The sequence below is a fragment of the Branchiostoma floridae genome, chromosome 19 (assembly GCF_000003815.2).
Source record: "Branchiostoma floridae strain S238N-H82 chromosome 19, Bfl_VNyyK, whole genome shotgun sequence".
Classification (NCBI taxonomy): Eukaryota; Metazoa; Chordata; class Leptocardii; order Amphioxiformes; family Branchiostomatidae; genus Branchiostoma; species Branchiostoma floridae.
The window spans coordinates 3,770,905-3,782,920 of NC_049997.1; the positions used below are offsets into that span (position 1 = coordinate 3,770,905).

Consider the following 12,016-nt stretch of genomic DNA (forward strand, 5'->3'; position numbering starts at 1 on the left):
TTTCCTAATACACTGACAAGATGGTAACCCTTTCTTTAGATATAAGGATAGGTCGTCTTGCAGAATTTTGGTCATGTTGGTTGGTGTACGGATAAGTTCGCATGTTTCACCTCTCCCCAGTGGAGTCTTGCATGCATGCGGCATGCTTCCATCGAACGCAAACCCATGCGGCGTTACAGAGTCATGGAACCAGTTGTCGGTGGGGTCGTCAGAGTCGAAATTGTTAAGCGAACTAATCCCCATGGCCGGCAGAATGGTTTCTCCCAGATTGATGACTTTGAGATGCAGAAAGTGGGTGAGATTTCGGAAATACTTAACATTGTCTTCTGTTTCCTTCTCCACCAAAATGGCAAACTCCAGATCAGAGTATGGTGTTACTAACCCTGTAGCTTGTGAACCCAAGCCTATCATGGCGTACTTACAGGGAGAGGGACCCATTACCTCAATACATTCATCTACAAGACTAGATATGAACGTTCTTCGTTGATGAACAATTGTCTGAAACAATGCTTTGATTGCTTCCGCTCTCTTCTTCTCCACTTGTCTTAGATTTGGATCGTCATCATCAAGGCTATACGGATCCACCTGCAATTCAACTCGTTTGATCTCTTTTTCTACATAGTCCCGATATTCCTTCAGCATGGATTTGTGTTTCTCTACATTATCTGTGTCTACTGCTTGATCAATATTCAGTATGTGCTTAAGAAATGATTTGTAAGTTTCTTGGATCGTTTGGTATGTGTCTTCCCCCCTTAACCTTACTAGTGCTGCATTACAGAGTGCTGCAGCCTTGGTGAAATCCTTCCCTTCTTTTGACTGCATTCCTCTCTTCAAGTAGACATCGCTCAACTTGTGAAGGGGCTCTGCCTCTTTGCTGCTTTGACTTTTGTTTGAATCTGTATACGTATAAAGCAGGTTGGAAGAATCATATTTTTCCTTACCTGCATGTGAATGCATTGACATTTTCAGCCCAAATGTATTTTGTATGCCACTGTTTCATGATATGAAAACCAACTGACTTGAAATCTGGTACAGTAATAGCTATGCGATGTGTTCAATGACTCCTTGTTGGACTATGATTGCAGCAATTCATAATTTCTTACTTTTCTCATAAGAGGATCAAATGATCTGACATTTAGGATGAGGGATCTATGGATTCGGATCTGTCTTTTTATCAGAATTATTGGATTAGAGTTTTTCATTGCTTTTCGTATGCAGTCCCATAATACATATTTCAGGTTACTGCATCACTGTATGTATATGAAAGCCAGTTGACATGGTATTAGGTATATATATACATATATATTTTATCCATGCACATTTCAAGAATGTACGTCTTTGAAATGGTTCATTTTCTGCCTTGCAGATAAAGAGTGAAAGAATATATATTTTAGTTGCTGCGTCATGGTATTAAAGCCAAATTTTGTTGTTGTTTTTGTTTGTTTGGGGGAGGGCAAATTATTTTTATTTTATAGCAATATTTATTTTATAGCAATACATTACAGCACTCACCTCTTACATGAACGGTTTTAAGTGCAGCTGCAAAGCTTTCTTCAGCTTTGTCCAGGTCTCCTGCTTGCAGGGCACTGTAGCCATCCTCTAGATGGTCCTTGTACGTCCTATGAGAAACAAACATACCATAAACAAAGGAAGCTGCTGCAGTTTACAGGGTGTCTTTTTAATTAAGATCATTTTTGTCAAAGAACTTTTTGTCTGATATTGTGTCCCTGATTCATTTTCTAATAGTACCATTAGCCTCAGACTGTCTTGCCAGCGGTAGATTTGCTTTGAGATATGGAAGGATTATGGGGGGGGGGGGGCTTAGAGGATTGTGTGTCTTTTTAAAGTTGTAAAAATCATCAGGAATTTCGTTCAATAAAATCATTATGAAACTCACGAACCTGTCAGTATCGTCATTTGTTTCGTCATTGACGCCGATGGCCTCGACCTTGCCACTTTGTAATGTCTGCTTTTCTGTGGAAAAAGACAATGATGGTGACAATGCCTTTGGCAATGCATATTTGAGTCACTTGGGACCCATATGATATGCATTACTCATATCGACAAGGAGACTACATATATATGTCAAATGTTAACATGTACGTCCCAGTCACTGACAACAAAGGTGTTAATCAGTGTTTATATGACCTTAGGTCAGAGCGGCGCCATTGAGTCACCTGACATTTGCAAATAGCGCCCAGATCTACGACTTTATAAACAAGCTCAGTGTGAAAAAACACATAAATTTAGAGCAGCTTTTACATTTTGATATCTGTGGAATCATGCTCTGTGAAGAGCCATACTTTGAATGCATATCTTGACATTGGAACGTAGAGCGTATAATATTACAACATTTAGCTTTGAACATTATAGTTTTTCCTGTCTGACGACTTGACAACGCTATCAACGGGCTAATATCGGCATGTGTGATTACTACCTTATGTATGATTCTCGATTAAAGGTGTATTAAGTCATTAAGCACCAAATGATTAGAATATTTGATGGCAGAAAATATGCGTCTAAAATCAATATTCACAATATTCATCATTAAACATACAATGATGCTGTAACCCATGGCACATGCTAGGTTAAGTGTCTATACCTGAAAGTAAAGGGTTGTGCTGCTCTATAGACACGCCTGGATGACTGTCTCCTTGTCTCGTATTATCATTCCGGGGTGGAAGGTGAGACTTCTCAGTAGAATATGGCTCCTCAGAAGACGGTTGTGTCTCCTTGGGAAACGGTTGTGTCTCCCTGGGAGACGGTTGTGTCTCCTTGGGAGTCGGTTGTGGCTCCTTGGGAGACGGCTGTGGCTCCTTGGGAGACGGTTGTGTCTCCCTGGGAGACGGTTGTGTCTCCTTGGGAGACGGTTGTGTCTCCTTAGGAGACGGTTGTGTCTCCTTGGGAGACGGTTGTGGCTCCTTGGGAGACGGTTGTGGCTCCTTGGGAGACGGTTGTGGCTCCTTGGGAGACGGTTGTGGCTCATTGTGAGACAGTTGTGGCTCCTTGTAAGACGTTTGTGACTCTTGGAGAGACAGTTGTTGCGGCTTCTGATGAGATTCCTTCATGGGGTAGGCATGATCTAAAGGCGACAAGATTGGAGGCATAAAATGGTTTTGCAAGAGATTTTATCCACATTCAGAATGAAGTTCATGGAGAAACAAGTGTCATGCGGCGGTTAGAGCATTCAAAACTAGCCGGACTACTAACTTGAAGAAGAAGAGAGCGGCGACGCCGGCGAGGAAAGCTAGGACTGGACTTGATACACATTTGTCAGGACGAGGTATCAGAGACGCTCATCCGTCGTGTGTGTGTATATATATATATATATATATATATATATATAGAGAGAGAGAGAGAGAGAGAGAGAGAAGAGAGGGGGGAGGGAGAGGGGAGAGAGAGAGGGGGAGGGAGATACATGGATTGCCATCATATTTGGTAAGTCGATAGGGAATGGAAAGGCGAAGGCCAGGGTCGATTTTCGGCCCACTGGTACGTGACCTTGGTATTACAGTAGAACTTGCGGACTAAATTGAGATATGAGGTCTCCGAACTCTTGTTGACGAGCGCTGTAACTGACATATCAAGAGTGCAAATTTTAGATGGCCTCTGTCAATGATTCATTCAAGGTATTGACTCGGGTGCCAATCAGCCATTAAAACAAAGATCAAAGCGATATCTTGTTTACATGATTAAATGTCTGCTCATCTACTAAATTGATAACAGCATGTTACAGAAGCGTGTATCACGGATACCATGAAAAAGGACATAAATGTACAAGTACTAAATCTAAAGAAATCTATCACTGTTTTCTTGGGACTCATATGCACTGCTGAGGGTAACTTACATCGAGGGAAACCCTATAAATATTTATGAAGAAATACCTGAGCGTACGTCCCGGTGACACACAAAGGTATTTATCAGTGTGTATATGACCTTAGGTCAGAGCGGCGCCATTGCGTCAACTGGTGTTTGCTAATTCCGCAAACTTCATAAACCAGCTCAGCGTGAGAACTCCATTCCTTAGAATACCTTTCCTTTGTTTTTATGGTACATTTACATTTAGGCTGTATGGAGGGTCTAAATACAGCTTATGCGTGTTTCTGCCCTATTTGTGACTCCGCATGAGAGACACTAATAACAGAAAACATTTCATGAGAAAACAAATGTGTAACCTTTTTTTTAAACGTCTGCATGATTCCGCATTAAATATGAAATGAGATGCTTTTAACAAAACAGTTTGTATTCTCGTTACGGAACGTGTCTTTACCTGAAAGTGTAGGGATGTGCTGCTGTATTGATACGCCTGGTTGATTTTCTGGTTGTCCCGGCAGTAGAATTAGAAGGTCCTGGGATGGAGAATGAGGCGGTTGTCTTCTAGAAGACAGTTGTAGCTCATGATGATGTGGTGGACAGTCTTCATCTACCGGCGATGCAGTTCCCTGTTCATTCAATTCTTGCGGAGGCACAAAAAGATAATTGGATTGAATTATGGTATTCTTCTGTATTAGATGCTCTTCAGCTAGATTAACAGTTTTGGTATACTCAAAGTGTCTATATCGAAATGGGCTAACAAGCTTTACTTTTTACCAACCCTGAATTGATTTTTGAAAACGACGTAGACTTGTATGTCGCGTCCATACATTTTTGCTGTGAGTAAGACTTGAAACCTGCATTGATAGCTCTTTTTATATAGAACGTATATGAGTATCTAAAGACAATGTGAATAGGTTCTCTAGAGCTAGAGCTGGACCCACATGGAGAAAGATTAGTAGTTCTAAGGTGTGAGGAACCCCGTAGCGTCCGGTCGAGTATTTGTGTAGCCATAAAGATATGATACGAAGTATACATCTATATCGTTTATTCTTTTAAAAGCATAACCTTACCTGTGACGGTAGGTCGGATGTCCTTAACTAAAGTCCTGCTCTCCCTGCACCCCATGATCAAGGACTATGCTCGAGTACAAAAAATCTACGCGTAAGGCCAAACGCATAGCTACACACTAATCGGAGTGATCCTCATGTGATTTGCCCCCTCGCTGCCCCCGGTAGTTGGTTTTCAGGGGCGACGTTGTGTTTATCTATTAATACCCACAATGTGACGGACCCGACTTAAAGCTGACAGGCATTGACATAGTTATTAACAAAGGCGTTTGAAGTGTATGTTGAATGGCAGCTACGTGCCAGAGAAACAAACATCGCCCAGGTGGCACACCTGTCACTCGCCCGATAGCTACCGTCCGTAACCGAGGCACGCTGATAGTCGATGGGCAATGTGCCAATCACAATGGCAAAAGGGCAATGTGACCAGCACATAAATACCATTGACAGTCTACCTTCGCAAGAAAATATTTACTTTGTAACAATACAAAGACTATTGACATTTTCTATGTGAACTAGTTCTTTACAAATACAACACCATCAAAGCAGTACATAACACAGTTGATACCTTGGATCATACTTGCTTGTGAGAAAAGAGATAATTGCTCTATTTAGCTGTTTTCACTTGAAATGATGTTATTATTGGTTTTACATGGTAGTGATGAAGGCACTTTTTTAAAGAATACAGCAATGGCTGCAAAATATTTACACTATCAAATGAAGACAGAAAGCACCCAGGCTTGTACCCTAATATGCTATTGCAATTGACACGTATACAGTTGATAACGTTTTGTATGAAGACGTCGCAGGCACAACAGTTGTCTGAATATCGATTGCTATACAAATGCAATGGGGATGAGAAGAAGAAGGAGATAAATGCAGACACGAGACACCATTGCAGATGATGCAAACTCCATAAGTATAAAAAAAAGTTTCTAACTCTTACCTTCTACGCAATATAGTAAAGACCAACGTGTTGCATAATCACTCTATCACATATCCAAGTGTTCTGAGCAGGCTATGAATCTAGTCATATTATAAACATGTATATACCATTAGAATGAAAAGCTAAACGCTCATGACATGGCTTCAAGAATCCTCTAACTTAACAAGCAGTCCATAGAGTGCGTGCCCTCCCCTTTCCCTAGTGGACCACTCCAGCTCTTCATTTTTGAAGAGAGGGTCGATGGTTTCTTTCCTCTTTTTAGCACCCACAGTTTCCGGTCCAACCTTGTAGCTACCCGGCCGAATACACAACTGGAAGGCTACACGAGCTTTGTAGACCTTTCTGCTATGGGTGACGTCGTGGAACCTAAGGAAAGATGCAGTTATAAGCGCAAACGTTTGGGTAATACGATGCTATTGACAAATATGACACTGTTGAAAAAATAAATACTACTACTATTTCGGTGAGAAAGAATTGAACCCCTTGTACTTTTAGATCTGTATGGTATAGACGTGGACATGTACTTCCTTTTCAACTTCAAACTGCAATTTATTGCTTTTTAACTTGCAAACTTGGTACCTTAATAGGTGGCATGGATATGTGGAATCTAACAGACATTAGTAAATACGTTGATGAATATACATCCAGGTAATAAGCTACTACAAAGACACCGGATGGCTGTCTAGAACCGTGGCATCTGACAGTTTTCCAAAATCATATGCAGTTTCTTGCAAATTGAGTAATTGCTTTTTGGCGAGACAGTAAGTAAACATATTCTCAAGACTTAAGGCAGCGAATGCATTATCACCCACTTTTTGGTAGTAGCGTAGAGATCGTGCCCAGCGTACACGATGCTTGGTGACACGAACACTTGTATGGTGTCTAACCAGTCCGGCTGATTCTTAGGATTCAGGTGGCCCTTCCTGATTGGTAACTCATAGCCACCCATTGCTACGTCTCCTGTTCACGATGGAAAAGATAAACATGTTACAGAATCAACGACAAACGTCCAGAGTTTTGTTTTAGGTTACTCTTCCCCCCCCCCTCTGTGATTGTGATTGTGACTCTGTGTGTGTGTGTGTTTGCGTGTATGTGAGTGAATGAATTTGTGTGTGTGTGTTTGTGTTTGTGTGTGTGTGTGTGTGTGTGTGTGTGTGTGTGTGTTGTTCCTAATTTGCATAGTTGATGCCATACAGTCTATAAATAGCAAATGATTGGACTGTCGACATTTTGACCTCTGTAAGTTTAGTTAAAGGTGTATAACCAAACTTGTGTGCGTGCGCGCACGTGTGTGTGAATAAATGAGTGTTTGAATGTGTGACTGTTATGATTAATCAATATGTTTCTGATAGTCAATAATGAATCTGTACATTCATGCCTACCTGGAATGAGAAGTATCGAGCTTCCTTGTAGAATCTTCTTCACCGTCTCGTGCTTTGTCCCATGGTACGCGCGGTGCCAGTTAGAGAACACGTTTAACTCACTGTCCCCAAAGGTTGCTGGTACCCTGTTGAATAAAGTACACACCGCATTTGTGTAACTGAACTAGTCCACAAAGAAATGTTTAATGCATATAATGTGTTTACCATATCATTCTTAAAATCAATGCCAGATTGTTTCCAGGGCCTCTACAGACTACTACCTTAGCTCCAGGGTCAACCTGTCTCTAAGAAAATTCTACATTAGCACCCTCCCCCTTTAGATCCTGATAAACACGATGTATATTATCAAGATCAGGGGTCCGGTATCTAGGCTGCCTAATTCTTGCCTAGGAGAAAACAGTAGGTATTGACTCTGATAAATCTTTGAATGATACTCTATATGCATAAAATTCTCATGAAGTTTCAAAACGTCTGTGCAGGCCAGGCAAACAGGTTGTCGTCGGCAAGTGACAGTGAGTGTCTACTCCATCATCTCTCGAGACAAAAGGATGCCAACAACAACAAAATTCTAAATGCGGCTTGTGCTAGGTCATGTACTTTTTTTTTAACAGGCAACCATTGAACAAGCGAAGCAGGATTATAAAAAAAATCCTTTCCTTCTCACCTGAGACCAAACCTGCACCAGCCGACAGGAAGCGCGTACCTTTTCTTCGGGTCGCCCCTGAGATACGAACCCCTGTCTCCCCGGTCTTTGTGACATTTCTCGCAGAAGCATTTGTCTTCATCAGGGTTGAAATAGCTGGCTGTAACATGAGGACATTTCATATTCATATACACTAATAAATTATGAGACAAACAACAGCAATTTTGAAGTTAAAAATTCTCAGCACTCTTTGGAAGAAAAATGCCTACCTTCTATGTTCAATGAATCTTTGAACCTCCTACACGCCAACCAGTAATCACAGATGTTACCCTATTAAAGATAAGAGGAGCAGAACAAGATTCAAGTTTTGCTCGGTACATTCACAACAGCATTAATATTAGTACCACGAAACCTTATAAGACCAAATTCCAGAAGACAAACCTAGAAATGACAGAAACTTCCATACCGATCCAATCGTCAAAAAGTCGCCTGCGTGTAAATTTGAAGATAGAATCTTCTTGTTGTATTGGAATTGCAACAAAGCAATACAGAAGAAACCTAAGACAGCAATGCTGATTGTCGTTGTCCCTAATTCTCTAAGACGGTGATAGAATATTTACAAAAGGTAACCAATACTCACAGTGGGTGCTGTTATTTCGGCCATCGCAAGGGGCGTTGCAGGTTTTTCGCCGCGTTCACACGGATGATACAACACTCTCGCCCCCGGGAAGATGTGTACCTTTGAGAGGGCACCTTTACCCTTGTCCACTAGCTTTAGCATGAACTCCAGCCTATTGGTCCTGTCGCAGTAGAACTTGAAGTCCTTTCCATATTGGTTGTTCACCATCTCCACATCAGGGCGGATGTTTCCGTTGAAAAGTGCGCAGAATGTTTCATTTTCCAGCATGACGACTGGAGGGGTTGGTGTGCCTTCCTGTTGAAGAAATGTTGCAAAGTTAAGTATTATCACAGGTCTACCATGTGTCTTCTCCTAAGATTTTGATGGTAAAGATAGCTGTTGGGTCAGTAGATTGTTATCCACATATGTCTTGGACGCGGAAATGAGTGTCATTCATGAAAGAAACAATCTCTGGTGTCCAGTGCAGCCAGGGATCGAACCCGTGACCTTTCGATACCGTGCCGGCCTAATCAATGGTCCAGAGACATACACCTCATAAAAACGCAACCAAATTACAATGTGTAGATTTGCAGAGAAAAATCTGCCGAATTTTCTTTGCTGTCCAGTTTACATTCCTTATTATGTGTACCTGTAAATGAGATTATCATCGTTGCTGTCGCACTTTGCAAAACAAGACACACCTAAATTCTCACCTGTAGCTCGTACTTGTCCTTAAATATGGTGTGACAGATGCGGTCTTCCACAGACTCCTCAAGCACGGCCTCCATCCGGGCAGTCATGATGCCGTCCTCTTTGGGTTCCAGCCACTTCTTGAAGATGACAGTCCTGACGTGTCTGGCTATTGAGGGCCAAGTGTCGCAAAATTAAACATATACATAGAACGATTTTTCTCTCACACAGAAGAGTTGAAAAAAGGTCTCACACACAGACAGATTTTTCTCTCTCACACATCAGTGGAAAAAATTCGCACACATTGACAGATTTTTCTCTCTCACACAACAGTTGAAAAAGGTCGCACACATTGACAGATTTTTCTCTCTCACACAAGAGTTGAAAAAGGTCCCACACATAGACAGATTTTTAAAAGGTGACTTTTTACCCTGTGTCGTCCTATACAATTCTTCACAAATGTTATAAATGCAAGCATGTACACACGGTTTCTCAGTTCAACATGTACTCTGCTCTTCAATATAGAGGCTATAACATTCCTGACACAACAACGATTTTGGTGTTTCCGCCTCTTATTCTTACTCAGCGCTTATGTTTATGCTCACGGAACTGTATATGCAGACAAAACAATATAACGTTATGCCATCGTTGTATCAATGCATTAGTTTATGATGATAAGAGACTTGCTAATTCAAATACGTCACTTCAAAGCATCATATTATTTAAGTGAATACAGTGGCCGCTATTCAAATCCATTTCTATTTCAGCATTCAAGATACAATGGCCAGCATGACTTTGACTTTTGATCTGTTATATAGCTTATATGATTTGCTTTTTCCCAAATTGAGACACTGTCTCACTGTCCCAATGTCTCTGGAGTCATAGAATGTACGCACATATGTCATATAAGTTGTCCTTCAAAGACTCAAACTTGCACGCTCGATATCTTTCTTAGATACGCTTTCAGATCGTTCTTGCAGTCACACATAATATCTGTCAAAACAAATATCACCCCAAAACTGAGGCTGAATTTTTTCACATACACATCCAAGTCACTCACCCATGATAAGAGAGCTTAAAATGAAAAAAAAACTGATTAAAAGATCCTTGTTCGGATGTATAAGTACGACGACTTTAAAGTTTTGGGGGTTGATTGCATTCTTCACATTGTACAGACACCAGAATATGGCGCGTAAACAAATGTGCATTTTTTTGTCTCAAATATACGCACATATCAACTCTCAAACACAAACTCAAAATATTCTTTCCCAAAGACATCATATTCTTTGATACAGCAGACATCTATTATTCTGACACACAACACTAGAATTCACTCTCACACACAGAACAAAAAATTCTTTCACTTCGAAACGCTTTCCCTGCCAACCCGGCTGGAGGAGTGAGCGATTTTTTCGTCGATATGAGAGCGTAGTAGTAGAAAAATAAATTCCTTCGGAGTAGTAGAAGAATATCTTTCTTGAGCTTTTTTAACTTCCAAAGGGCAATGAACAGTGTCATTTTCTTCAGCTTGAAATGATAAACCTTTCTAACAATGGCATTCTGTTATATAATATATATACATTTCCTCGACAATCATATTATTCCGACACACAACGCAGAAATTCTCTCTCACCCACAGGACAAAAAGTTCTCTCACCTCGGGGGCTTTCCCCGCCAACCCGGCTGGAGGAGTGAGCGATTCTTTTGGTTTGAGTGAGAGCGACATTTTGTCGATGTGAGAGACCTTTTGGAGTAGTGGTAGAATAACTTCCTTGAGTTTTCTGAACTTCCAAAGGGCAATGAACAGTGTCATTTTCTTCAGTTTCCAATAATAAACATTTTTAACAATGGCATTCTTTTATATCATAAACATTTCCTCGACAATCATATCATTCCGACACACAACGCAGAAATTCTCTCTCACTCACAGAACAAAAAGTTCTCTCACTTCGGGAGCTTTCCCCGCAAACCGGGCTGGAGGAGTGAGCGATTTTTTTTGCTTTGAGTGAGTGCGAACTTTTGTCGATGTGAGAGCGCTTTTGGAGTAGTGAAAGAACAACTTCATTTAGTATTTTTTACTTAAAACGCAAAATAAACGCTGACATTTTGTTCAGTTTGAAACGATATACACTATACAATACCAATCACTTATACCAAATATTAAAGATATTGTCTTGACAATCAATCTTTTTCCGACACACAACACTGAAATTCTCTCTCACACACAGAACAAAATGTTCTCTCACCTCGGGAGGCTTCCCTGCCAACCCGGCTGTAGGAGTGAGCGATTTTTGGGGTCTGAGTGAGTGCGAACTTTTGTCGATGTGAGAGCGCTTTTGGAGTAGTGAAAGATCAACTTCGTTTAGTATTTTTTACTTAAAACGCAAAATAAACGCTGACATTTTGTTCAGTATGTAACGATATATACCATTTAATATCAATCACTTATACCAAATATTAAAGATATTGTCTTGACAATCAATCTTTTTTCCAACCCACAACGCTGAATTTCCTTCTCACACCCAGAACAAAAGGTTCTCTCACCTCGGGAGGCTTCCTTGCCAACCCGGCGGTAGGAGTGAGCGATTTTTTGGGTCTGTGTGAGTGCGAACTTTTGTCGATGTGAGAGCGCTTTTGGAGTAGTGAAAGAACAACTTCTTTTAGTATTTTTTACTTAAAACGCAAAATAAACGGAGACATTTTGTCCAGTTTGAAACGATATACACTATACAATACCAATCACTTATACCAAATATTAAAGATATTGTCTTGACAATCAATCTTTTTCCGACACACAACACTGAAATTCTCTCTCACACACAGAACAAAATGTTCTCTCACCTCGGGAGGCTTCCC

The 12,016-nt window shown here is 40.8% G+C and overlaps 1 protein-coding gene across 1 annotated transcript; it reads right to left on the reverse strand.

Moving 5' to 3' along the window:
- Positions 1 to 5,462: 5,462 nt before the first annotated feature.
- LOC118407078 (neuralized-like protein 4) lies at positions 5,463 to 10,224 on the reverse strand. The gene is made up of 8 exons (XM_035807497.1): positions 10,221 to 10,224; positions 9,184 to 9,329; positions 8,492 to 8,785; positions 8,121 to 8,181; positions 7,873 to 8,011; positions 7,209 to 7,333; positions 6,639 to 6,786; positions 5,463 to 6,192 (listed from the first exon to the last, which is right to left on the reverse strand). The coding sequence occupies exons 1-8, from the start codon at positions 10,222 to 10,224 to the stop codon at positions 5,970 to 5,972; spliced, it is 1,140 nt and encodes a 379-aa protein (XP_035663390.1). The 3' UTR covers positions 5,463 to 5,969.
- Positions 10,225 to 12,016: the final 1,792 nt, after the last annotated feature.

Coding starts and splice junctions, on each gene's coding strand:
- LOC118407078 (XM_035807497.1), bottom strand. Junction 8,786..9,183: donor AGGACAAGTACGAGCTACAG/GTGAGAATTTAG, acceptor TTTCTTCAACAG/GAAGGCACACCAACCCCTCC. Junction 8,182..8,491: donor CCGAAATAACAGCACCCACT/GTGAGTATTGGT, acceptor TATCTTTAATAG/GGTAACATCTGTGATTACTG.